The 26,781-nt window shown below is 41.1% G+C and overlaps 1 protein-coding gene across 1 annotated transcript; it reads left to right on the forward strand.

Moving 5' to 3' along the window:
• The first annotated feature begins 213 nt into the window (after positions 1-213).
• On the forward strand, positions 214-9,466 carry irf4a (interferon regulatory factor 4a). Its single transcript, XM_076021491.1, has 9 exons — positions 214-675; positions 1,390-1,589; positions 1,761-1,947; positions 2,611-2,696; positions 2,840-2,990; positions 4,712-4,792; positions 5,112-5,486; positions 6,911-7,023; positions 7,706-9,466. The coding sequence occupies exons 1-9, from the start codon at positions 666-668 to the stop codon at positions 7,850-7,852; spliced, it is 1,350 nt and encodes a 449-aa protein (XP_075877606.1). The 5' UTR covers positions 214-665; the 3' UTR covers positions 7,853-9,466.
• Positions 9,467-26,781: the final 17,315 nt, after the last annotated feature.

Raw genomic sequence — 26,781 nt, forward strand, 5'->3', positions numbered from 1 at the left:
CTCATATGTATATATATATATATATATATGTATATATATATATATATATATATATATACATATATACATATATATATATATGCATATATGTATATATATGCATATATGTATATATATATATATATATATATATATATATATATGTATATATGTATATATACATATATATACATATATATATATGTGTATTTGTATATATATTTATATACCAATTTATATGTATATACACACAGTCTGTCTGTGCCACGGCGATGGTCAAAGAATGGTTTACATTTTACAAAGTGTTGCACTTTTATCGTTGAATTTTTCCTCTCTCTCCACTTGTCTCTCTCTCCCTCCCTCTCACACACGCTCACACAAAGTTGCTCCTCAGAAGATAAAAACAAACGTGTCAATGGGAATTAGTTTAATCTCACAGGCCAACAAGAAAACAGCAGAAAAATGTGTGGGCAAAGACTGAATGCTGGTAAGAGCCACACAGGTGACTGTCTCTGAAGGGATTCCCCACCACAGCTGCGTGGGCAATCTAACTAGTGCGCAAAGAATAGAGCTGTGCTCTTGAAGCTCTCACGGCCTGAAGCTTAAGGCTCCTCCCTTTGACAAAGTGTCAAAGGGAGTAGGACGCCAAGCCCCCCTGAGAACAGATCTCATCGGAAGAGACACACATGATCAGAGGTAAGCAGCTGCAGTAGCTGTGTTTTTTTCCCCCTTCCCTTTTTATTTTTAAAAAAAGCAACCCTCTGGTTATTTTGACATGATTTAGAAGAAAAACACCTCAAAAAACAGATAAAAAACCTGCGCAGTTTCAGCCACTGTTTTATCAGATATGGCAAGAAGACTGAAAAGATAGCATCGACTAATGAGGTCATCAAGCTCGAAAGTTCTCGATGGTGCAAAATTCTCTTTTCCTGTGCTCACCGGTTTATGTTGTTGTTTTTTTGTGCTATGAAATGAGCCACATTGAAACATGTTTGTCACATTTAGGTATTCTAGTTTCATTATTACCTTGAGGCTGAGGAATTTTAATTTTAACTTACTGAAGTCACACGATGAGTCATGATTCATTTTTGCCGCCACACGTGTGTTATTGAAAACCTCTTTCTTGACAGTTCACCCACGGTCAGGAGATGAACCATTGGGATTCAGCTCTGGACAACAATATTAATATTTAAAAAATAAAAATAAAAACGATAATATTTTGTTTAAAGTTCTTTCTAATTGTGAAAAAGGCCGACGAGGCTTTGCAATGATGCACTCAGGTTTTGACTGGCGACAACACAATCACAACCACTGAAAGTCCTCTAATCACCACCATACTGAAACATTATCCAGGTTAAGTTTAATACTAATATATATATGTATTTGAATGAATAAACTTACTGCTTCCAGAGATGAATCCGGATGAGGACAGCGGCCTGCCCGGTAGCTGCGGCAACGGCAAGCTGAGACAGTGGCTGATTGATCAAATTGAGAGCAAGAAGTTTCCAGGCCTGGTGTGGGAGAACGATGAGAAGTCCATCTTTCGTATTCCGTGGAAACACGCAGGAAAACAGGACTACAACAGAGAGGAGGACGCCGCTCTTTTTAAGGTCAGATCAGCCCCACCTGCTCGCCTAACCTGAAGCCGAACCTGCACTTGGCTGTGCGTAGAAACTCTCACCGCGGGGTTATTTTTTTAGGCGATGCAGATTTACTCTTTAGAAGTCTTCTGAAGAAAGAGGAAGTGTAAACGGGTCTGTGCAATGACTGAATTGTTTCAGGCCTGGGCGATGTTTAAGGGAAAGCACAAGGAGGGAATCGACAAGCCGGATCCTCCCACGTGGAAGACCAGGTTGCGCTGTGCTCTGAATAAAAGCAACGACTTTGATGAGTTGGTGGACAGGAGCCAACTGGACATCTCCGAGCCTTACAAAGTCTACAGAATCATTCCGGAGGAGGCCAAAAAAGGTAGATGGGTGCAAAAAGAGCAGTCAAAGGTCTGTCTGTATTGCAGCAATGGTCAAAAAAGGGTTTACATCTTACAAAGTGTTGCACTTTGTTTTAATAGTTGATTTTTTTCCTCTCTTGACGCCTGTCACACACACACACACACACACACACGAGGCAGGAAGTACAAAGGAAGCCAAATGTACCAAAAGGGCCGTAGTCTTTTTTTAGAGGGCTTCGGTTAGTGAGTGCAAGCTGCTCAGCCTTGCATTATGAAGTCATGCCAAAAAGTGTTTATGGTCACCTCTAAACAGGTTTTGCAGGCGATCCCTCAGCTGTTTATGCAGGGCTCAATTAATTTGCATCTAACTATTCTCAACCTATCAGTTGTATTTTTTGTTAAGTTAGTGTGGGCTAGATTTTTTTTAGGGGCAGTGCGATCCAAATTGTAAATTTTAAACGTAACAAAAGTGCCACACCTTTTATTTTTTGTCTTTCACTGTTTTTTTTTTTTTTTTTTTTTAATTGAGAATTGCAAACAGTAAAACAAGACCATGGAGGTTGAGTGCATTGTTTGGACTGTGCAAATGCTATACGCTGCATTTTTTCACCACGTCAATGCATAAAGCATTTTCTTTTTTTCGTGGACTCACCATGTGACAAACATGTTGCATGTTTTTCTAGGAATGAAGATGAGTGCTTTGGAGGAGACCCAATCCCATGTAAACTCCCTCAGCTATATTCCTCCATACGCATCCCTGCACAGTCAGGTCAGCAGAGTTTCTGGTTGCTGCATGCCCTAGGAGGCTGTGTATTCACATTTTAAAATCAAATTTACTATAGATGTTTTACAGATTTCAGTAAACTCTAATGAAGGCCTGTTCTAATCCAAACCCCCATGATTCTGCCTCAGGTACCGGCTTACATGCTTTCTCAGGACAGAAGAGATTGGAGGAACTACTCACCACCACAACAGCAACCTATGCCACCTTCACACGCAGAGGTGCAGCACGGTTACCAGCCAGCGTTCAGTCGCTCTTGGCTGGGATCACACCCAGAAAATGGTAAGATGCTGCGTTACATTCAGGTTTTCTAGATAGACAAGAAACAAGAAAGTTGACAATTGACTGTGGGCATGGTGCACAGCTGCAGTATCTCCTTTTTTTTTTATTTTTTTTAAATACGTAAACAAGATGTGTAGAAATGACGTTCGCCACTGAGGCCTTGTTTCGAGGTACTTCAGATGAAACCTTTGGCTAAAGGTTAGTTTCAGTGAACTATGTGGGAATGTGACGGAATCTTTGCTTGCAGTAAAGAACAGAAACAAAACAGTCAGGAAAAGAGGAACACTGTTTAATCTATGTTGAAAATAAATTATTTATATCACTGAGACAGTTACTGTATTAGTTTCTAAGAACTTGATATGGATAACAAATGAAAGGTATATCAATAACAGTTTCCAGTAAAGGCCCAGTGTGCAATATGAAAATATCAACAGACATCTAAGTGAATATAATTTTTAAATGTATTTGTTGAAATCACTAAAAATAAATATCTCTTCATTGATCAATAATTGGCATTTGTATTTTAATACAAAATAGCTCAGAAAGTAGGCCTGATCAGGGTTTGTTGATTTTACCCTGACATCACAGCTGGTAGACGCACCGCTTTAATTACAGCAGGTAGAATCGTTCAGGCAGGAACTCAATGATTAGAAAACACGGTGGATCTGGTTGATTTTCGTACGATGTGCTGGATTTTGTTTTTAAATGTGCTGTGTTTTGAAACGTAAATGTGACGTATCAGCTTCGGCAACTGTTCGGATCAAATAAAGTAGACATAAAGCAGATTTCATTTTAAATCTGAAACTTTAATGAACAATATCAATGTATACTTTAGATACCTGCATTTTGTATGAGACCAGACAGGGACAGCAAAACGCGTTTCGCTGTCGTTTTCTTCAAATACACGCGAAACTACCGGGGTTGTCGCGTGAGCTTGCAATCCTCGCGTAAACTGATCGAGACGCCTCGCTCGGAAAATGCGCCTCACACTACGCACGCACCGAAGACGCGCCGCCGGTGATCCTGGGAGATGTTGCTAGCAAAACACACACACACACACACACACACACACACACACACACACACACACACAATCCCTAACCTATGTGCTGAAAAACACAAACATATGCAGCAAAACATCTTAACGTAAACATACTTTTACTGATAAAATAAAAACATAGGCAGATATAACCTTAACAATTTTAAACCATGAGTTTTCTGTGCAATGATAACCATACATGCACATGGGAGGAAACATATTAAAATAACAAAGACTGTGACAATGAAATCCTTTAAAGAATCAAAGAAAAAATACTGAAGTGCACAGACCACTCGCTGCTTCTCCGGCAAAATATCAAGGACAACGCAGAAGGTAAAGGAGAACAGGTGCAGACAATCAGGGCGGGGCTAGACAATCAGCCAAGTCACAAGTTGACTGACAAGAGGAGAGTTACATTTTCAAAATAAAACAGGAAGTCACGGACAAAAACTAAACACTCAAATTCACATTGGCCTTTGTTTTTGTTACAGAACCCTTCCTTTGTTTTTTTTTTTATTTTATTTTTTGTTGGGGCAAGAAGTGAAATGGTTTTGCAAACACACAAACAATTCCCCATGTACTCTGGAGTTGTGTACTTCTTGTGTTTGTTTGTTTTTTAACGGCAGTTGCAGTGCATTTTTCTAGCGATGTGATGTATGTCTTTCTTTTTTCCTTTGTGCAGGTTTTCAGCACCCTTTCCCCCCTCACTATTCAGAGTCTCAGCCCCCCATTTTTTCACTGGAGCACAACCACTCAATAACAGGTAGAGAATTCTCTTGGTCTAATAATAAGAAAATACACATAGCCACACTCACACTTCCTTCCCCTTTCTTCAAAATATATGTATTTGTCTGTTAAAGATAAACACATATTTACTTCCCCATTCTCATATCTGAGTTCTGAGTAATCAAAATAGATTTGTAAGTGGCTTACTTTACATCTTTCACAAGATGACAGATTAGGATATGGGATTCTGCAATAATCCGCTTTCCAGTGTTAAGAAATACATTTGACGATCCAATTGTGATCAAGGAAAATGTTCCGTATTCGTGTGTAATCAGCTGCAGTTTCTTGTTTTCTAGATTACTGCCTGTACGTGTCCCTCTACTACAGAGAGTCTCTGGTGAAGGAGGTCACCACCAGCAGCCTGGAAGGGTGTCGGATCACCTCGTCATCCTCCTCCTCTTCTTCCCCTTGCTCAGAGGACAAGTTCCACAGTGGGGCAGAGGTCATCCTCTTCCCGTCCCCGGAGCCCGCGTCGCTGAGGCCAGGAGCTGACCCTCATCCGCTGGAGAGAGGGGTGCTGCTGTGGATGAGGGCTGATGGATTATATGCTAAGCGCCTCTGCCAGGGACGGATATACTGGGAGAGCCCACTGGCTCCATATGTGGACAAACCCAACAAGCTGGAGAAGGACCAGCCGTGCAAATTGTTTGACACCCAGCAGTTCCACATAGGTGAGCATCGTCGTCTCAGACGCATGTGTGCGGTCAGAGCAACTCTTTTTGAGGTACCATAATTTAGATCAAATGGTGAAAGAAATCTCCCTTGCTCTTATCTGTCTCATTCAAAACACTAAAACAGGTTTACCTGTAGTACTTGCAGTTTTCGCAGCCCTCTTTCACAATGAGATTGTTCCTGTGAACTGCCCTGTTTTTTGTTTTTTTTTCATCTTTGCTAGCAGTGGATTTAAACTGTGTCATGTAATGGACCCCACAGACCACATTTGTTCCTGTTCTCATGGGTTTTATAAGTGGAAGAAGCAAAAGGAACAAAACAAAATTCATATTAGTCACAAATGTGTACACAGCTTTACTGTGTTTGCAGTATTTAATGCAGAAATGTTTAAAAAAAAAACACGCTATTTAACGGTAAAATAAGTGCATATATCAAAATATATTAAAATGTTATGTACATCTTTCAGCACATTTAATTTGTCTTAACTGTAGCTGACAATTTGGCATTTTATCTTTAGCATTAAAAGTTTAGTTTAGTATTATTTTTGGATTCATGTCCTGCCTTTCGTACTGAATGCGCTTTACATTGGAACCTTATTCATTCACACAAAAATGGCGGTAAACTACATGAGCAAACACTGCTACCCTGGAGCAGACTAACAGTCCCGACACCACTGCCGAACATTCACATTCACATGAGACAATGTGGGCAAAGCGTCTTGCCCGAGGACAGACGGAGAACGACAGAGACTGGGATGGAGTGGAGTTCAAACTGGACACGTAGCTCTACGTACTCACTTACAGTCACCCCACTGTTGATGATGAAATAACAAAAACAACAACTGAATTTAGAGGAAATATAATCTGTCCTGGAAACATTAACATTAAAAGAAGAGCAACAGTCTATTTTCAATGATGCAAAGTGACATGGGGATCTAGCTACACAAATAAGTGTTGTGATATATAGTGCAGTCATAGCTGTTACAGCCACTTAGTCATATTTACAATTAGTTGAGAGTTGTGGTCATGTTGACATTTGGGTGCTGTTGATAATAATAGTGACAGTGAGGGTAAATCCCCTGATGGTAGCAAGGCCGCAGTAAGATGGTTGTCACATTATCAGCAATGGGCCTGAGACGTGTGGAGTCCCCTCCTACCTCCTGTGGTCGACCACGCAGAATTACTGGATGCTGTTTGCTGGGCCATTTTGTGCTAAACTTTCCATCAACCCCATCAGACTTTTCCAGAAAAGCAGTGGGCGGGTATATGTGCTGTGATGGGTAACACATGCTCGCTTTGCTATGGTTGTAAACTGTGCTCCTTCTCCTCCTGATTCTTCTTCTTCTTCTTCTTCTTCTGATTTGCCTCCTTTAAAAATATAAAACAAAGTGTGGTTGAAAAAATAAAAATCTTCTTTTTCTCAGAGCTGCAAGAATTTGCCCATAATGGACGACACTTGCCCAGATACCAGGTGGTGCTGTGCTTCGGTGATGAATACTCTGACCCACAAAGGCCCAGGAAATTGATGACAGCAAAGGTATCTAATATTTTATTGCTTTGTTTCCCCTAAGTTCTTAAAATAAATACTCTACTCAAAATGTGTCTGAAAGTTCTGAATGTTTTTATTTGCAAATGTGTTTTGAGCATAAAGCAATAATTTGCTAATGTGAGATGACTACAGCTAGATAAATCTAGAATCAAAACCATCTCTCCAAATGTTTTCTTTTCTTGTTATCTCGAGATGTTTCGCAGGCTTAGGATGTCGCTGTAACTCAACAACAAAAAAGTCTGGATACATTTTAAATTAGCACAGTGAAATGTGCATGAATTTGTATCATTAATTCACCGTATTTATGTATCGATTGTAAAAAAAAAAAAAAAAAACAACCAAAAAACAATCAAGACCCTGTGATCTGAAAACCTCAGAAGAAGATGGCATATTCTCTATATACATATTCAAAAGCCCACTAATGGAGAGTGAACAGAATGAAAACAAATGAACTAAAATCAAACTAATACTGAAACGCAACTAGCATTTCCCAATGACTGTAGCATAATAATAAACTCCTCAGAAATGAGAAAAGTAAAAAAAAAAAAAAAAGTATTTATGACGATGCCCCACTGCAACCAGGCACTAGAACTGTGCTTGCGGCTCGGTAACTTGCGGTATGATTCAGCAGTGGCACGTTTTTGTCACAAAAACTTCATTTCAATTTTAGGTGGAGCCCATGTTTGCCAGGAAACTGGTCTACTATTACCAGCAGCACAACGGCCACTATCTGCGGGCCTATGATCACATCCAGGAGCAGAGCACCTCTCTGACAATCGACTATTCCCAGAGACCCCTGCAGCATATTCAGGAGTGACATGCATTCACGCAACTCTCACGCTCTCTCCCTCTTCCCCTCTGCCCCCCCCCCCCCCCCTCTCTCTATCTCATACACACATACACACACTCAGTTGTATGATGGTAACACAACCCCAGCTTGTTGGTCGGGGTGTTTGAGTGTAACGCTGTCGGCCTGAGATGGGAAAGACCCCATGTTTTCACCTGCACACCGCTGCCTCGCACTGTTTTTGTCGGTGACTGTGGAGTTCTGCATGTGCCTGAGTGTGTGTGTGTGTGTGTGTGTGTGTGTGTGTGTGTGTGTGTGTGTGTGTGTGTGTTTCTCTGTGAGTCTGACTTTGAGATTGTGAAGGATGCGGTTTGAGGGTTGAGGGGTGAGGGGTGAGGGAAGCGGAGGGCGAGAGAGACAGGAAGTACTCGAACAGGTGCACAGGAAGATTGGCCCCTTAGACAAACACTGATATGTCAAAGGGGATGAAATAGAGCTTGATTTAATTCTGGCATTCATTGCACAAAGATATAAAGAGATTTTGCGTTGGTGTGTGTTTGGAGAATTTTACACAGTCGTGACACGTTTTGTTTATATTGGTGCTTCTACATGTACAACAGGACACCCTCATGATTTCAAAGGTGGATGTCTTTATTGTTTTTTTCAATTATGTGGAACTGAAGAAACAAAATCCAAATATGATTCAGATTGTTGTAATTACCACTTTTCCTTTGAAGTGACTAGTTTCCCTATTTGTCACTCACTGACAACTTCATGTCTGTAAGTAATGTTCAACCATTGTTGGCCTTTCCCTCTCCCCAATTGTTTTTAAACATTTATTTTTAAAATGCTAAAAAAAAAAAAGCACCATGTGTTATTTGTAATTGATTTGTAATTGTAAATATTTAACATTTTTTTGCTTTCTATTGTGTGATGTCACATGCACACACGTTGGTAGGTGTGTTTCACACACGGTGGAACAGCGGAAGGCTTTGCTACAAGACCTCGTGTTCAGTTTTTATTTTTGTTTCACGCACTCTCTCAGGTATTTTTGTAAAAGTGATGTAGAAATGAAACCTCCGCCTCAGCGGGTCACAAGGGAAAAAGAAAAACTGGACAGCAGCGTGTGATCCGAAAGCCACTCCCTGGTCATGGATGTGCTGCGGTCATGTCGTGGCTTTATACCTGACTGGAACGAAGGAAGTCAAGGTGGAAACGGAACCGCACTCGTATCCTGACTTGGTGGGGACGCTGGCTCCGTTCCTCTTCACCTGAAACTGATGGCCGCATAAACGGGAAGAAATACCACTTTTGTGAACGACCTTTGGGACCTGCAACAGAGGAACATTCAGGTTCTCAGGCCTGTAAAGCAGCAGCGAATGAATCATAAAAATGTTGATATTGTATTATATGACTGAAAAAGCCAAGTGTGAGAATAACAGATTTTTCATTTCAGTTTGTAAATCATGTATTGTTATTATTATTATTATTATTATTATTATTGTTATTGCGACCTCCAGAATGACTTCAAAATTGAATTTAGAAATGGCCATGAGTGATAACCATAAATTACATCCGCGAACCACCATCAGTTTTGCTGTTTCCAATGAAATATTTTGTTTCACACAACCTGACTGTAAGATCTTTGAGTCAATCAAATCAAAAAACTCAACACAAACACATGACGCAACACTCATGCACACCAGTGTGTGTGCATTTTATGTGTAATACATTTGCATGATTATTGTTGAAGTTGAAATACTGTATATGCGCCAGGATGAGATATAAAATCCTGCGTCATCTGTGACTCAAACACAGAAACATGCATCTATTTATCATCAGGCTTCAATGACAAAATATTAAGGGGACAATCTACTCTGAAATGAAACACCAAAGAATTAAAAATTATATAAATAATGCATCACTTTATGTCACAATTAATCTAAATAAAAGTTCAAGGGAAATAAATGCACAAAAAGGAAAACGAGTCAGTCATATTTGTCACAGAAAGAGAATGATATTGCTTCTGTCTTGAGTCATCAGGAATGAAGAATCAGACCAGGTTGAATCATTATCCAACATGAAACAGCTGACCTGCGATAAGTGATTAAAACTATCTATCTTAGTTTTGGCTAAGTCCCTCTTGGAAAAAAGATTTCATATCTCAATGAAGTTTAATAAAACATTCACCTGTGGCTTCTTTCAAATCATCATTCATTTGCGTGTTTTTAAATTCCTATCCCTAAATTCCTATTCACCAGTTTTTCACCAGTTGGATATTCTGGTACTCAGTGACAGAGTGCGATCCAGCAAATCAATTTGGATGAGATGGAAACGTTAATGCCGAAATATAAAAAGGAAGCTTCTGCGTTTGACAAAACTGAACTATCCCTTCAGATTACAATTTCCCAAAGCTTGTGGTAATTGTAAACTGAAGCCAGGTTCAGCTGCAGCTGAACCTCTGCCCCCGCAGAGGATATGATGACAGCACCGTTTAACCCTGTTGACTTTGGCTGATCCTGCTTGTTGATCTGGCACTAAGGTAGGTGTCGACCTCTCACTCCCCTTCCATAAACACCAACCCCATAAAATGACTCTGCAAATCCTATAATCGCCACTTATTGGTCCTCTGCCGGGTCATAGTTCCTCTGCCACCGGAGCCTGTGAGAGGAAATGTTAAGATAAACATTTTTTATGGTCATGACTTCAAGAGCTCTCAATAAGACCTTGTGCTGATCAAGGCACTGACACTTCAATTCCTGTTTTATTTTATTATGTAAATATTCCACTATGGTTCACATAATCATTCACTGAACACCCACATGCCAGGAATGAAAAACCCTCCGTGTTGCCAGGAAACCATTCTGTTTCTGCCGCATTAATGACAAGTCTTAATTGTTCTCTGACAAATCAAATGTCAAGAGCACCACGGCAAATGCATTATTATTGATGGGGAGGAAAAGCAGCCATCAGATAAGTAGCTGCAAAGTAATGGAAAACAATAGAGGTAAACACTTGTGGGGCCGATAAGCAGAACAATGCGCTACTCTACCTGGCACTGGTGCAAGGGGATGGGCCGCCTGTTTGGTTTGGCTGGCAATCTGCAGCCGTCACAGAGACACGGAGGAAAGGACGCCGGACTGAAAAATCATTAGACAAAGCAGGAAGTGGTCTAGTTTAGCCATAATCCAGATTTCCTCCAACAGACAGAGGATGAGAAGCCTCGAAAGAAAATTCCCAAGAAACCAGTGAGGAGATCACGTCAGGAAACACACACTGAGCAGCAGCCTAGGGCCAAGGGCTTGGGAAATGGGGAAAGCTGCAGTGCTAATCATGAACATCCTTAAATCTCTATTGACATCAGTCCACCAAGTGTCTCTCCATTTCAAAATAAAGCCAAACCCTGTCAGTTCAATGAAGCAGTGCCTGTCAGGTTTTCCAAGGAGGAAAAAAGATGAATAAGTGAGAGTCAAATACATGATATGTTCAGCACTGTCGCCTCACAGCAAGAGGGTTGTGGGTTCAATCCCGGGCCTGGGGCCTTTGAGTGTGAACTTTGCATGTTCTCCCTGTGTCTGCATGGATTCTCTGCAGATACTCCAGTTTCCACCCACAGTCCAAAAACATGCACATGAGGCAAAACAAATCAAATTCACCTTATTTATCCGTTAGGAACTTCATTTGCAGATGGAGCACAAAAACAGACATGATAAAAAAGACAATCACACAATTGGGAGCTCTTCTCCCCAGCGACTTGTCCATGTTGTCACCCTGCCTTCACCCTACAACAGCAAACTCCCACAACTGTGAGTGCAGTGGAAATGAATGAATGGATGAAAGAATAGATGTGGCTTTATGGTCTAAATAACATGAATGTTAAATGTCTTTCTGTTGTGCAGGTGTGCATTTGTGGACTGTCTGTGTTTCGGGCCCTGAAGATTTTGACATGCAGTTACAATAAATGGCCAGCAGAGAGTGATGTATGATCGGTTGGAGGATCTCTATGGGGAACTGGAACCAATAGAAAAAAAAATCTGTGTAATTTAAAATTATTAGTTAACTCTCTCTCTCTCTCTCTCTCTCTCTCTCTCTCTCTCTCTCTCTCTCTCTCTCATGAAAAAAATGTACACACACATTTTTTTCTATGCCATCTGAAATTGTTCTCTTTGGATTTCCTGCAATTTCCTACATTAAAAGAACTGTGTTGGCTTACAGGTCTTGGAAACACAGATACATTTTGCTTTGTGCGTGAGTCGGTGAACTCACCACTGACAGAAAAAGGTGGTCAGAGTGACAGCCGCATGGGCCGTGTTGCGTGAGAGTGGCTCTGAGTGTTCTCAGTCTCTGTGTGGTCTGGGTGTGTGGTCTCCAGCTGACAGGCAGGGAGGAGTGTGTGTGTGTGTGTGTGTGTGTGTGTGTGTGTGTGTGTGTGAGAGAGAGAGAGAGAGAGAGAGAGAGAGAGAGAGGGAGAGAGAGAAAGTAACTGAATGAGTGATTGAGAGAGGGAGAGAGAGAGAGGGGGGGGGGAAGTAACTGAATGAGTGATTGAGAGAGAGAGAGAGATAGAGAGAGAGAGAGAGAGAGAGAGGGAGAAAGGGGAGAGAGAGTCTTGAAGATGTGTGTTTGTGTGTGTGCTCTTGTGTTTACTTTATCCAGAAGTCAGGTCCGGGGTTCCATGCAGCCATGGCCCTGAGTTGAAAGCTCCTCCTTCTGCCAGTCAACGGTCTGCAAGGTAAACACACACACACACACACACACACACACACACACACACACACACACACACACACACTATGCCACTGCTCTGACATGGCTCTACTAGGATAATTTATAACCGCTGAGAATTTGTGGGACTGGAGAGGATGGAAATTATCAAACTAATTTTTCAAAATTTGAAATTTGCAAAGAACAATTTCTCAAAAATTACTATATTGCCAAAAAAATCATTCATTACAGACTTAAATGTGGTGCACAATAACAAAGAAGTTGGAAAAAAGACCAGTCAGTGAAGGAAAAATATGAAGGCAAAAAACAAACAGAAATCAATCCATAACAATTTGTTATAATCCAAATACCAACCCTGATGAATTCATTTGTATTGTCCCTGCGCCATTTGTGTCCTTATGGTTCTTATGAATGTCAAAACAAAAAGTGTGTCATTTGAAAAATTATCCTCACGCTTTAGTTTGAAGTTTGAAGGTGAACAGAAGACAAGTTGAAGCGCTTACCTGAGCACCAGTAAGCAACGTTTCAGCAGAAGAAACGAGATACCGCTTTCGTCACTCCTCTTTCATGAACACACACACTCACACACACACACACACACACACACACACACACACACACACGGTGGAACTCCGACTGTCGAGCTCCTCTGCACTCTCTCCCACAGTGCTCTCTGGGGAAGTCTGTGTAATGCTGCACTGCTGAGAACGCGCCATGAAAATATAAATACAACCTCGCCGCATTTCAACCATGTAAATAAACAGGGCCACCCAAATTTCCAATTAGAGCCGGTGTGGAGAGCAGGAAACGGGGCAGACAAGATGAGACCACACCCCGCTCTCTCTTTCCTTCCACTCTGCAGCGCCGTCCAAGTCCTGGTCCTGGCGACTTGCTGACGTGGGACGGTGGCACCATGTGGGGAAACAATACTTGGCTCCGCCAGTCGGGGCGGCTCCTCCCCTTCACCTCTCAAGGACAGGCCTCACGCTAGCGCTCAGATATGGGCATGGAATGGCTGCTGAGGATCTGATATTTAAACCTATAAGAATCGCCATAATCTTGGCAGTGCATGCCATTTCTTTCCCCCTCGGGGGGCCGGAGGTCTTCTCTTTTCTCCGCACGGCGAACGTTTCATGTTCCTCACCTCGAGTTGGCGAGCTTTATGCCCGACTCACCTTATCAGTCCAATCGAGGTTATCAGACGATTGCTATCTGGCTGAAATGAGGCATTCTCACTGTACTCCATGTCTTCTCGGAACAGCCCGGTGCTGTTATTACACAGCTAAGCCCCAGGACCACCCACAAGCCTGGGGTCCGTCTTGTGTGTAAGGCAGGAGCGGGGTTCCGTGTTGTGATAAGAAAGTCAAGCTTTCTGCGAGGAGATGTGCTGCTTTGATAGGTTGTGGCGAGACTCGCCTGTTCAGCCGCCGGATCAAAGTCTTACGGAACGGCCCGGCATCCGAGGCGACCGGATCATGAGCCTGCTGGTCCGTCACCTCCTCGGCTGTGGTCAGTTGGCAAACATCACGGGGCTAATTAGTGAATGTAAACATTCAACTCCAGTGTAATTACCCCAGAGAGTCAAAGGGCCGTCGTGAGCTTTCACTTCTGTGGCGGATTATATCATCACGTTTCCTAACGTCTAGCAAACTTCACCATTCCAGTGATTTGTACCCATAATGCCTCCGGCCTGTCAAAAAAGTACATCCTGTGCTCGTCGAAAAACAGCCCCTTGTGACATCACAAACTATACACCTAGTCAGGTGTTTTTTGTACCATTTGTCTGCCTTGTTTTTGTCAAATTTCAAACATGTTGGAAAAAAAGTATTGGCGGTAGCCACGTGTTTTTGAAGGAGGCTGGAAACAGAGGGTTAAGTGTGCTGTTTTATAGAGACGTTCGTCATCAGAGGCTGCTCTATTGGAGTCCTAAATGAAAAATAAAAGAACTGACAATTGGTGTTTAGGTCATCTGAGGGAAGCCACAGGCTGCAATTTATGATCCAGTGTGTATCAGTTGACTTGATTTATGATTTTTACATTGGTAAAAGTTTAACATATGGCCCATAAATACATTACTAAAAGTGTATACTCACATTACGATAAAAAAAATGTCTTTTTTCTATCCTTAGAACAGTTTCCATATGTATAAGAACATACATAGAGCAATAAGGGTCTTGCTCCAGTTACCCGCTATCTTGCGTCGCTATTTTTTGAGGAAGCCCGCCTAAGAGTGGTCTAAATACGGAGCGCGCTACCAGGCGTGCTAACTTAAATTCCGGGCTTCTTTCAAAATTTTACACACTGGACTTTTAAACCAGTGCTTTGAGTTTATAGCTTGCTTCACTGTAATGAGGATTAAATACACTTGGGCCGTGTGCACGCTGCAGGATGAAAACGCAAGGCACAGCACGTGAGCCGACCTTAAAGCACAACATTTAAACTTTAACATCATTCACTGTTAATTGCTGCAGCAGTCTCACATTTCCGAACCTGTCAGAATCTCCCTGCAGGCTGGTCTCATGGTCACGACGTTGGAGAGCTACTCAGGAGATGAAGGATGATGTCTTTTGTCTGAGGCGGCCGCGCGTTGCTCAGTGCGCCGCAGGCCCGAGGGGGGGAAACGAGTTCCCCCTCACTGTCTTCCATTCTGTTCGGAACCATTTGCATCCTGTTGAGTAGTCCTGGAACGGCACCAACACAGATACCCTGAGAGTGCGCCCACGCTGTCCATCACTCATTGTTTCATGTGTTTATGTTCGAGTGGTCTGCGACCGCGGCCTCTCTCGCATACAGGAAACAGGCGGCATAAACACATGGGGGCTCAGGAGATCCTCTCTCGCCTCGCTCTGCGAGCCGCACAGCCCGAGTATAAACACGCCGAGACAGTGGTTACTCTTCTCTGAGAAACGCTGCGAAGCGTCGAGCCGCCAGTAAAAATGTGAACCACCTCCCTCTCATTGGGAGAGACAGGCTGGGGAGTATTGGCGCGACGGGTCGACAGCAGCAGGTTATTAGCTCCAACAGGTTTGGTTGATGTTGTGAGTTTGTGAGGTTGACACTATCAGTCTGCAGATGCCAGGTTACAGTGAAGATGATAAATTATGTAGTTGTCATTTGGGCCGAGTGGAATTGATGATCCCCCTTTTTTTTTTAATAGGTTCAACCACAAATGTAATTGTGCCTTGCTGTATAAATCAAGTGCTTGTAAGTTGGAGTCGAGTTCTAACGGCTTGAACTGCTCCAGTTTGATGTTAAGCCTCGCTCTCTCACATTACTGATGTGGCCTTTGGTGTGTAAAATGCATCAAGAGGAAGAAAACGTTCACCACGACGGGACAGTTTTGGTTTTGTTTACACAAATTGTTGCCGTTGAGTCATCCTCATTTCGTATGTTTACATTCTTTGCATGTTAACGTTCTTCTTAGTTCTTGCGGTCTTATGGCAAACGCCAAATTTTTATGAGCAGTGAGATTGCCAACACAATGTGCATCACTGACGGCACGGACGGGATGGAAAACGTCTTTTTCCACTCACTGTCGTCCGTTGCAGCTTTTGAAAATCGGTTCCGTTTGCTCTCAGAGTGCAGCCAGGCGATCAACAGCAGGTCAAAGAGCTGTTCAGTCTATGAGGCCTCTCGGCCTGATTTTTTTTTTTTTTTTTCAATGTTCCACCGTTTAGGACTCAGTGCGGCTCGGTGGATTTGGAACACATTAACTCAGCATTAATTCTTAACTTCACCGTAGCAATTACACTGGGTGTAGGTGTAAAAAAAAAAAACGGCAGGCGGTGAACTTTACAATAATATTGACCTTCCATTAAATGCGCCTTAGGGCTTTCTGTCCTGCTTAAGTGTTAAGACCCGAGCAAGACGTCTGGGGAATGTATTTTTACCAGCGGCAGTGCTGCTATCTGGAACCTCGGTTACAACAACACACTGCAGACTGTTGGAGCAGGGAAACACCAAGGTTCAGGATTAAATCGCCTGGTTAATACAAGTGGGAAAAACACGGAGGTGTGTTTGCCGAGACAATATTCATTTGCAAAGTGATAACAGAGATTAGGCCCAATCGAGGCTGTCCGCACAATGTGAATGGAGCTCTTGTGTTTGGGTCAAAGTCGGGCATGTCATAACTATGCGCACCAAGCTGTATGAAAATATGCACGCACACAGACGCACGCATGCACACACACACACACACACACACACACACACACACACACACGCACACACACACACACACACACACGCTAACTTCGAAAAACATTAAATGCCATTTTCATAAAATTCTGACTCCTCAAATTAAAGATTTGTGCCTTAAACTGAGTGAAATTGATGTGAAACCCCGTATCTAGAATGTTTATTAATTGCCTAATTTTAATATCTCCCTAATATGTTGTTCGGTCTTAATGATTTCTAGATGAAAAACATTTCTATTGCCTGTTGTTAAGGATCACCTGAAAGACCTCTGGAGGTTTTTTCTTTAACCACTGCTTATTTTGTACACATGTATAATTTTGTATTGGATCAAATCACGCGTACTTGATGATGAATTGTAAATAGTTTGGTAACTTGACATGCCAGATGGAACATTTTCTAAATAATTTGGATTTTCTTTCTTATGTGCTCTGCTTCAGAGTTGAAACCTGAGCGATCCAGCTGCTATGCTTAAAACTTAACTGTTGAATGAAACTAAATACAGAAGTTTTAGCAAAAAAATTGTTGCACTTTTATTTCTTTGTGTGTCTCTAACAATTTAGAAATCAAAGAGAACATTTATCAAAGCCATCAGTGCATGTCCCTAACTTTATATTTTATGTAATTTCAGATTAAATAAATGAATCAATTTAAAAATTACCCTTGTCAACCAATAATTCTAAAATGAAAGTTCTTTCATTCATTCATCTTCGATACCCGCTTATTCCTATTCAGGGTCACGGGGGTCTGCTGGAGCCTATCCCAGCTGTCTTAGGGTGAAGGCAGGGTGACACATTGGACAAGTCGCCAGTTCATCGCAGGGCCAAAATGAAAGTTTAGAGTTTCAAAAAGAGACCAGTAAGGTTTAGAGGTGGGATCATTCAACTTTCATTTTATATTGACCCAGTTACTTGCTACAGTGTGTGTGCTGTCTCAACACGATCACTGAGCAAGCATTATTTCAAAAACAGTGTAACTTTATCACTGTACACTTTTAATTTGGATTTTGCTCATTGCTGGATCTGTCCGGCTGAGTAAAAATAAAGAAAAGAAAAAAAAAAGAGGGTGTTCTTTGGCCAGCAGGGGGCATGTTAGTGTAACACACCTTTATGCCCCTTTTAAACTGGCTCTCTTACGTTTTTATGCCAGTGTTTCTCTGAGAAGGTCAAAATTCAGAGTCTTGTGTCGGCACCAAATCAAAAGGTACAGAAGCGATGCAATATTTCAACATGATTTTCCACAATGGGTCTGGAAAGTGATTGAATGAATGTTATCTTTTAAGTGTCTTATGATAAATGTGATATAACATTATTTGAATCCATGCCCAGTTCACCTGATAACGGAAGTGTGTGTGTGTGTGTGTGTGTGTGTTCGATAGATATGTTATTGTTCGACCAGACCAAATTAGACTTGTGCCCCTCTGACTGTCTTCTCACAAACAGTTCATTGTATCCATCCAAGCGCTACATCAGTTCATCCTTTGGAATCTAACATTTAGTGAAAACCTCCCGATGATATATTTCACCTTTGCTCATGACGACTTGACAACATTACTGTGGAGTGATGACTTTATATTGTAGATTGGATAACACAAATGCTCTAAATGATGGACTCTAATTTTTTTATTTTTTAAGTTTAGTGTACAAACGGCAATGTCATACAAGTCATGTGCACGAACAAACAAGAGTCATTTCAGTTGCATTGCAAATGCTGTCATTTGGGAGTTAAAGTGTTATTTCTTCAAGCCATTAAGTGCCAAAGGCAGAACAATTTTTCAAACATGGTTTAACTTGTACAAATATTTCTTCTAACTTCATGAATAGCCGCTTATCATGGAATGATAATGATCCTGCGTTTGTCAGTATGAGGAAACGTTTGCTCAGACTTTTAAATATCAAATCTCCTTGATGAATGCAGCAGCTGCTAATTGGTCATAAAATACTCCTAGGGGACTGGTAATGCTTGGTGTGCTTTTAGCGTGTACATAACCCACACCCTGTTTCCAAACAGGAACAGTGGAAGTCAAATAGAACGTTAACATGAGTCAGTGAAGCTAATATCCCACACTCCAGCCTCACAGCGAATCCTTTCAATATCTGACTGTCACTTCAACAGGACATCTCCTCTCATACTGAAAGCAGCGCTTTCTCAAGGATCGTCTTTGACGGTAAAGAAGGTGTAAGAACAAGTGTGACATCGGAGGGATCAGCATGTGCAATGTGCAATATGCCTTGTGACCAGCAGATGTCACTACATCTTACCCACTGGGCCTTTAATATGGCACACTTAGCTAATTGACGTGGTTTCGAAATGTACAAGGTAGCCCTGGGTTATAACAAGTAAGTCAAGATGAGTCAGTATAATAAGAATGATACAAGGAGGAAATTAAGTTTGCCAGGACTAAAATTGATCTTCAAGGAACTGATGTCCAGCTCTTATAAGGTGCAGAATTGCTTGTGAGACATTGTGACTGTGTTTGTAGTCAAAACCTATAGAAGACCTATATTGTGTGTGTGTGTGTGTGTGTGTGTGTGTGTGTGTGTGTGTGTGTGGTGGTCCTCTGGCGTGACTGGGCAGAGCACAGCTGTGGCGAGGTGTGGAAAGGAAAGACTTCTTTGCTGCTCTCAGCTGTGAAAACAGCTAGCAGATTTAAGTACATTTCACACACACACACACACACACACACACACACACACACACACACACACACACACACAGTAACAAGAGATACATGCATTGCTGTAAATTCTTTCCTGCGTGTAATAGCTTTATAATCACAACCCTGTTATGATCATGACTTATATATGTGTATGTATATATGTATACATATATGTATATATATATATATATATATATGTGTGTGTGTGTATATGTATATATATATATACATGTTTGAATTTGTACAGTTACTGTCAGTCTCTACCATCACCTCACTTTGTTCGAAATGTGAAAATCTTTCACCAATATTGACCAGTACTTTTCTTATGCTCATGGAAATCTGATAAAGTGACACACACAGTTAGAAAATTACTATTATGTAATTGATCTTGTGTTACATTCAGTTTGAATTAGCGTTAAATTTTTGCAACCAGGGAAATCATGCTGTAACTACTAACTGATTGAAAACATGACAACTGCATGTAGAAGATCAGAGCTGTTACCTTGGTGTTGTGTTTGCTGATATTTTGTGGTGTTACTGTTGTGCCAATGAAGGAGTCTAGAGATCGAGACAAGTCAAGTCAAACGCCTTTATTGTCATTGTATGACTGTGCACACAACAAAATTAGGAGCGCAGCTCCATCGAGTTCATTATAATGGCACTCAGCTATTACAGAGCAATGGTTGACATTGCACTCAGGTTTTACTCAGTTATTACACAAGTATGGTTGATATGGCACAAGTTTGTTTATTGGTTTGTGTATTTCTCAGTGAGTTTGTGTGTTTAAAGAGCTGATGGCTCTGGGGACCAAACTGTTTCTGAGTCTGGTTATCCTGGTTTTGTGCACCCTGTCACGTCTGCCAGAGGGCAACAGGTGAGAAAGGTGGTGGCTGGGGTTGAGAAGGATCTTTAACAATGTCAAGTTTATCCGAGGACAGGGCCATAAACTCAAACGCAAAGTCATTTGGACGGATTAGAAACGCTACCTGATAGGAAGAGGAAATCTCTTCTGTAGCAGGTGTCATAAATTGTAATCTCATCTGAAATGCCATATCAAACATGGCAGCCAGATAAGGGGATTTCTAAGATTACTTATCCATCGTTTTGACGCACAATGCATGAAATAGAATAGGCCCAGGAAGTGTCGCCATCATTTATATGGTTGAGATTAATGTATTAGGCTTGGTCACTTGGAAACAGCCAAACAAAACACTGTTGTGGTTTAAAGGTGGCACAATAAATTTTACCAAGATACGACAAAGAGTTGCACAGTGGATTTGTTGGACAGAGGAGCTCCCCAATATGCCTCATCTATTAGTTGTTGTACCCATAATGTTTAGCTGTTTGTTTTTAATAGATTAGATTTCTTGCTGTTTCCTCAAATTTTAAAATGCATGAAGAAATCCTAATCCAAATGCAGAGAGATGCATAAACCTTTCAATTACCTCATTTAAACTGTCACGGTATGCAGGTATGAATCAACACTTTAACTTAACTTCTGTTAAACACAATTCTAAAACATGACATCTCAAATGGAACTTTTCAGTCAATCAGATGTCTCATTTTAGATTTAATCATCATCTATTTAACCAGGTATAAATAAGAAGATATTCAGAAATAAAAACATAACCATCATAGAAATATACAAACCAAAACGAACCAGGTTGGTGTTAGTGATGCATTTGATGGAACCGGTTTCTACCTGGACCCGCTGCAGCATTCTTGCACCAGGAGAGTCGTGGTGCAACGTGAGCCTTGTGCAGAGCCAGACACAGATTTGTTTATGTGCTTAAGCCCACATCGCGTGCCAGACAGGAGTCACCCATGTCAGCACCAATCACAAAGCAGAGAATTCCCTCTCACGGAGACATTAGTCATTGCTGTTTACTCTAGAGCTGTCGTTACATTGTGTCTTCTTCATCTGGGAACTTATTGAGTAGGTTTTGAAAGATCTCGAGGAGAATAACGTGGAATCCAGGAATTTCAGAGCTGTTTGTGAAGCATATGCTGTGTTGTTGACTGTTTACACACCTCACGCTAACTGACAGCTGTTATTTGACTAACGCGGCTTTAGCCGTAAAACCTTTTCATCACCATTAAAGGGCATAGATTTATCATTGGCGCTTCATAGGTTTTATTTTCTTATAAAGTCACATGCAAACGTGGGGTGGCATTTGAATTTCTGCAAAGAATCCCTCTGATGCTGCTCTACAAAGGGATCATTTAAAGCTCACAACACTTGCAGCAATTACAGTGAGGAGGTGCCACAAAACTTTGGCTTTATTTAGATGAAATTACTCAACAGTGAATTTAGTGTTTTTTCTTTAGTGTGGTCAAAAACAGTAAAACAACATCCCTTGGTGCAAAGCAATGATTATCTTCTAGAGAGCGGCTATTACATAGACAAGTACAAGCCTCACAACTATGAGCAACAAATTTGCAGGAAGAAAATATTTCCACCTGCTGTTTACTCTGCCTGTACTCTTCACTCTGTGCAATTCTCTATTATGTCATACTGTGGCCCAAATTACATCTTGCCATTGGTATACTTGAATCCATTAGACTTCAATGCAGTACGCTTACTATGGGCTGCAGTACACAATACTGTACACCCCCAAACAACACATATCCTATTATACGATTACTAAAATTGGCAAAGTTTCTTGTATAAGTCTCCCCTTCTTTGTCTTCTACAATATTGTTGTATTTGTGAATTGCAAAAAGACTGTAAAATGATTGATACAATGATTTGATACAACATTTTATTGCATGCCACACAAAATCCATCTGTGCCACTGCAGCTATGGGCACATAGCAACCTTGGGGAGGTTGCATGCTAATGAAAATACACCACTTCAGCTCAGTCATAAACGTGTCAGTGAGTGTCCACTGTTCAGACATATAGACAAGCCTAGCAGCTTTTGAGTTTAAGGAAAGGTTATGCTGCCCTAATTAACAGGTTATTGGTCAGGATAATTGACTTAGACAAAGGTGCACCATTGTACCATCATAATGATAGTTAAGGTGCACAAACAGTACTGCATGTAGCAAATTTTTCCAAAAGCTAAAATGTTTATTTAGAAACTTGCATTTTGTTCTTAAGAAGTGAATGGCCGAAAGAAAACTCCACTGTGGATCTACTTGAAAGAATGATTTCCTTAAGTGAACACAATGTGTCATGATGCGTCATACTGTGTTTATGGCTATCTAAGTGGAGTCAACTCAAGTGTCTTTTAAAAGGCAGTGCTCAGGGAGTGCTGCCTTTTGAAAAAATAAATAAAACAAAAATTGTAAAAATGTATTGCAATACATTCTCAAGACTCTTTGTTTTCTGAGCATTCCAATATGTAAACATTTGGAAAAGCTCCCTCTCAAAAAAACAATAAATCAAAAAAACTAACATACAGTATTAAAACATATTATATTCATATTCACAAAACATTGCGTTACAACGTAGTGTAAAGCGAACACAATCCTCAACCTTTAAGATATTTAAGCTTTTCTATTTGCGCTCGTGCTGCAAAGAAGAATTTTAGGCGTTTCCCAGTTCACTTCTGCACCACTGCTGCGGCCTCTTTGCTACTTTATGAATGCGAATTTACTTTACTGCATGAACGTGTACAAACTTGCAAGTACATTCACATGGAGAAGTTAATAGTAGCTATTGGCGTACCCTAGGGTTGAAAGACAGTTGGAAAAAAATACCGTTGTGTGATGGATGATTGACACATTCAACCAGTAAAAGTGGTTTGATCACATTAGTATTCAAGCTAATGTCAGGCTCTACTGGCTGGCAGGTTTAGCGGCACGTTTTAATGGGACATTTGTTGCGTATGTGAGAAAATTTCCGTGCTGGTTTTACTGCCTGTTTGCAATTTGTAATGAAGAATGTAGCAGAGGGCCAAGAAGAAAGAGTGTTTTTTTTGTTGGTTTTCTTTCTTACTCTTCTTTTTTAAAAAAAAATAAATAAAAAAAAGCTGCCACTTCTAGGAAGGGTGAAACATCACTTCACATTTGGGACAACCATGTCTAAATTAATGCTCCACACTACAAGTGTCTTGCTACAACAAAGGTGACTTGGAACCCAGCTCTGGAGGTCCTATGAAATCTGATAGACTGTGTTAATTTTTGACTCTCTTAAGGGTTTAAGAGCTCAACATTGTTGCACTCTTGAGGTAATCTGATCGTTTTATTGCTTTTTTTGCTCAAGACCAAAGCACTCCTGTTTTAATTTCCAAATCTTACAGTGCTGCCGTACAAAATAACAAAAATGTTGAGTGAGTTTTTGCTTTTAGATATAGATTGGTCAGGAATGGAAAAGGCTGCCTGTCTCAACAAAACACCAGAACTTATTGTCTTGTTCCCCATTTTGAACCGTATTGAGCTGTCCCTCTTCCCCCTGGCTATTTTTGTGCCCCTTTAGTTCATTACTCGTTGTTTTGTTGGTAGCTATGTGTTTGATGCTGCACGAGGATCAGATTACAAAGGCCTTTGTTTCCATGTTTCTCCACAACACGGCAGAGCTGGAATGACGCGAGTTTGGTGGACAGGAAATTCTGTCAGCGTTCCTGACTCTTTGACTCCACACAGCCTTTGTATTGATAAAACAACTTTGTGTGTGTGTGTGTGTGTGGATGAGACGGGGGCATTTGTCAGGATATTGCCAGATTATTTCAAAAACAGAAAATTCAGTCAGTTAAATTGTGTTTAAAGATTTCAAATTTAACAAATTGCCAAAAATGAAATTATAAGAAACATCAGGCTTGTTGGTTGCCCACGATGCAGTGAGGCACTGGACCCAATAGTGATCCACACCCATCTGCCACTTTGACACCATGATGTTGCCCAGGTGTCCTGCAGTGAACCTAAAAACTTAGTCGTCTCCTGAGAACTTCTTAATCAAGTTTACCGCCCCCCAAAAATGACAAGGTTGTTCTACAAAAGTGTAATTACAACAAGTTTTTTTCCCCCACAATATTGTTTAAGTTTTCATTTGTTGTGCATTAAGCCTATTCATTTGTGTGAAGTGGGATGGGAAGGCTATGGTTTCACTATAAATGACTACACAAGTGTATTTTCCTGTCACTCTCTAACCCTTACAACTATATTCAATGGTTAATGGAACAAAAATAGAAAAGATAGCAACTCTGGAATCTAGTGTTTCAAAAATGTTTTGAATCTGCATGACGAGTCTTTGAAACAAAGGTCAAGTCATTCTTGGTCCTTGTATCAAATGGATTCCCCACCACAAATGCTTCTGACAAAGAAACAAAGAAACCAAAGGAGTACCGAACAACACAGCCAGGTTTCAAACCAAGCTTGTCCTTTCATTGTGCCAGCTTTTACAGTAAATACTTCCTCCTGACTGACTGCCAAGTTGGCTGACTCAGCGGATTGGCCATTTGGCCAATCCTTCGAGGAGTGATCTGAAAGAAAGGGGCTGGGCAGCTGTGCTAATTACTGTTGGACTCTCTGTAGACACTGCACTCATTTTCTGTGTCCTCATTGAGGATCTGCTTGAGGTTTCTACCATGCAGTTTTTCTTTTTCACTCTGGCCGCAATGCTTGCTTTTGATTGGACCGCTTGGCTGTAAAGGCGTGGTCTAGACCTGCTCAGTATTAAAATGCTTTGGGATTACCTGGTCTCACATAATTTGAGTTGAAACCGTGATGAGTAGCTATTCTGTAACCTTTTACGTTTGGGTGAACTATTCCTTTTAAGAGAGGGCCTTTTGGTTGAATTTTATTTTTGAAAAGTGATGAAGTTTCCTCTGGCTGGTGTCCTTCCTTCACGCAAACCATCTCGAATGTCCTGAGTGGTGGTGATAAATTCAGACTGATCATGATTAAAACATTTTTTTGTTATTTGTCTGTTATTTGTGTTTGGTGATGTTGAACTGAACATTTCTGCACTGCTTGTTTTGCACCTTAACAGGACATGACCAAAGTTTGGTTCTAGTTTTTTTCTTCAGGTTGATTTTTTTCCCCTCACCAGATCCTGCAACTGAAGTCACTCGTTGCCTGGTTTGAGCCTTGCCCACATGAATCATGCACAGACTTGGCTGGGTTTTTTTTAGTCTCCCTTCATAATCACAGATGTTTATGTAGACAATTGATTTGTTTAGTTATATGATGTTACTGATTAAATAGATGAGAAGTCATTCATTAAACAAGGAGGAGCTGAGTCTCGCACGCACCTCCAGGTGGAATGAACTGGCTGGATGATTACGTAGATTAGATCCTATTTGCTGTTGCTGATGATTTGGTTGATGACACGATGTTTGTTTTTCAAAGTGTAGCACTCCATTTTGTAATTTTGTTGAAATTCACTTTTTTTACATTTTTGTTTTAAAGAAAATAAATGATAATTGTAAATGTTTTTTGTCTTCTGGGAATCCTGTCGTTTCCTTTCTTCAGGCAAACTTCAAACACTGCGTAGGGCTTGAATGGCCGGCACTCTAACCTGGGAATGAGGGGAAGAGGAAGAGGCTGTTCAACAGAACGAGAGACTTTGAGATCAGATTTCAAGTCCAGTTTACATTCCCCTCATTGTAGGCATACCCCACACACAGACGCATAGAACAATCCACAAGCCAGCAACACGTGGGACTGCTGAGTTTATGAGTGGTGTCGTAGTTTTGACGACAGGTTTGCCAAAAAATAAATCAGTACAAGTCTGTTTGCTGCCAATGACTCCTAAGTAAAAGAAACTATACAGAACATGAACTATGTGTCACTTATGTGTCTGTCTGCCAGCTCATCCGATGTATTCTGAACAAAATTGGTGACACACCTGGACTAGTGACATTCTCGCAGACAACATGTGCGTAGACACCTGACGTCTGACAGAGCCAGACGCGGCTCTGCAATGCTGACAGGGAATGTGAACGAGGTGTGGGAAAGTTATTCCACTGACAGTTGTTTTTAGAAGCCGGTGAATCACGTCATATATCTGTTACAATGCAAGTCAAGTCTGCTCAGGTGGCATGCAGGGCCTGATTTGCATACTTTACTTTTGATTCATTTGTTTGCCCTTTAGTTGACCAGGTAAAATGCTTGAGAACCACTTCTTATTTACAAACATGACGTAGTCAAGAAGCACCGGGAGGAAAAGAAATGCACAGGTCAACGTGGAGCAAGCATATAAATCCACCTCTCTGTAAATCCTGTTTTCGGTCCGTTATCTACCCCAATAAAACTCTACAAAGCCAACAACGCAGTGCTGACTCTCCTTGAGTGCTATCATAGCTGCTGACGCTGTGGATGCCTGGGCAAATTCTTGTCTAGTTTACCATTTGGAGCTATGTACAGGCTGAAAGTGGCTCGCTGATCAGTAATTGTTTTCCAGTCTCACAGGTGACAGGTAGAGGTGTAAAAACTG

Source organism: Nelusetta ayraudi, unplaced genomic scaffold (assembly GCF_046127955.1).
Source record: "Nelusetta ayraudi isolate G7.1 ecotype Tasmania unplaced genomic scaffold, CSIRO-AGI_Nayr_v1 ptg000011l, whole genome shotgun sequence".
Taxonomy (NCBI): Eukaryota; Metazoa; Chordata; class Actinopteri; order Tetraodontiformes; family Monacanthidae; genus Nelusetta; species Nelusetta ayraudi.

Excerpts from the sequence above, each read along its gene's own strand:
- irf4a (XM_076021491.1), top strand. Across the intron at positions 1,948-2,610 it reads TCCGGAGGAGGCCAAAAAAG|GAATGAAGATGAGTGCTTTG; the intron begins GTAGATGGGTGC and ends ATGTTTTTCTAG. Across the intron at positions 2,991-4,711 it reads GGGATCACACCCAGAAAATG|GTTTTCAGCACCCTTTCCCC; the intron begins GTAAGATGCTGC and ends TCCTTTGTGCAG.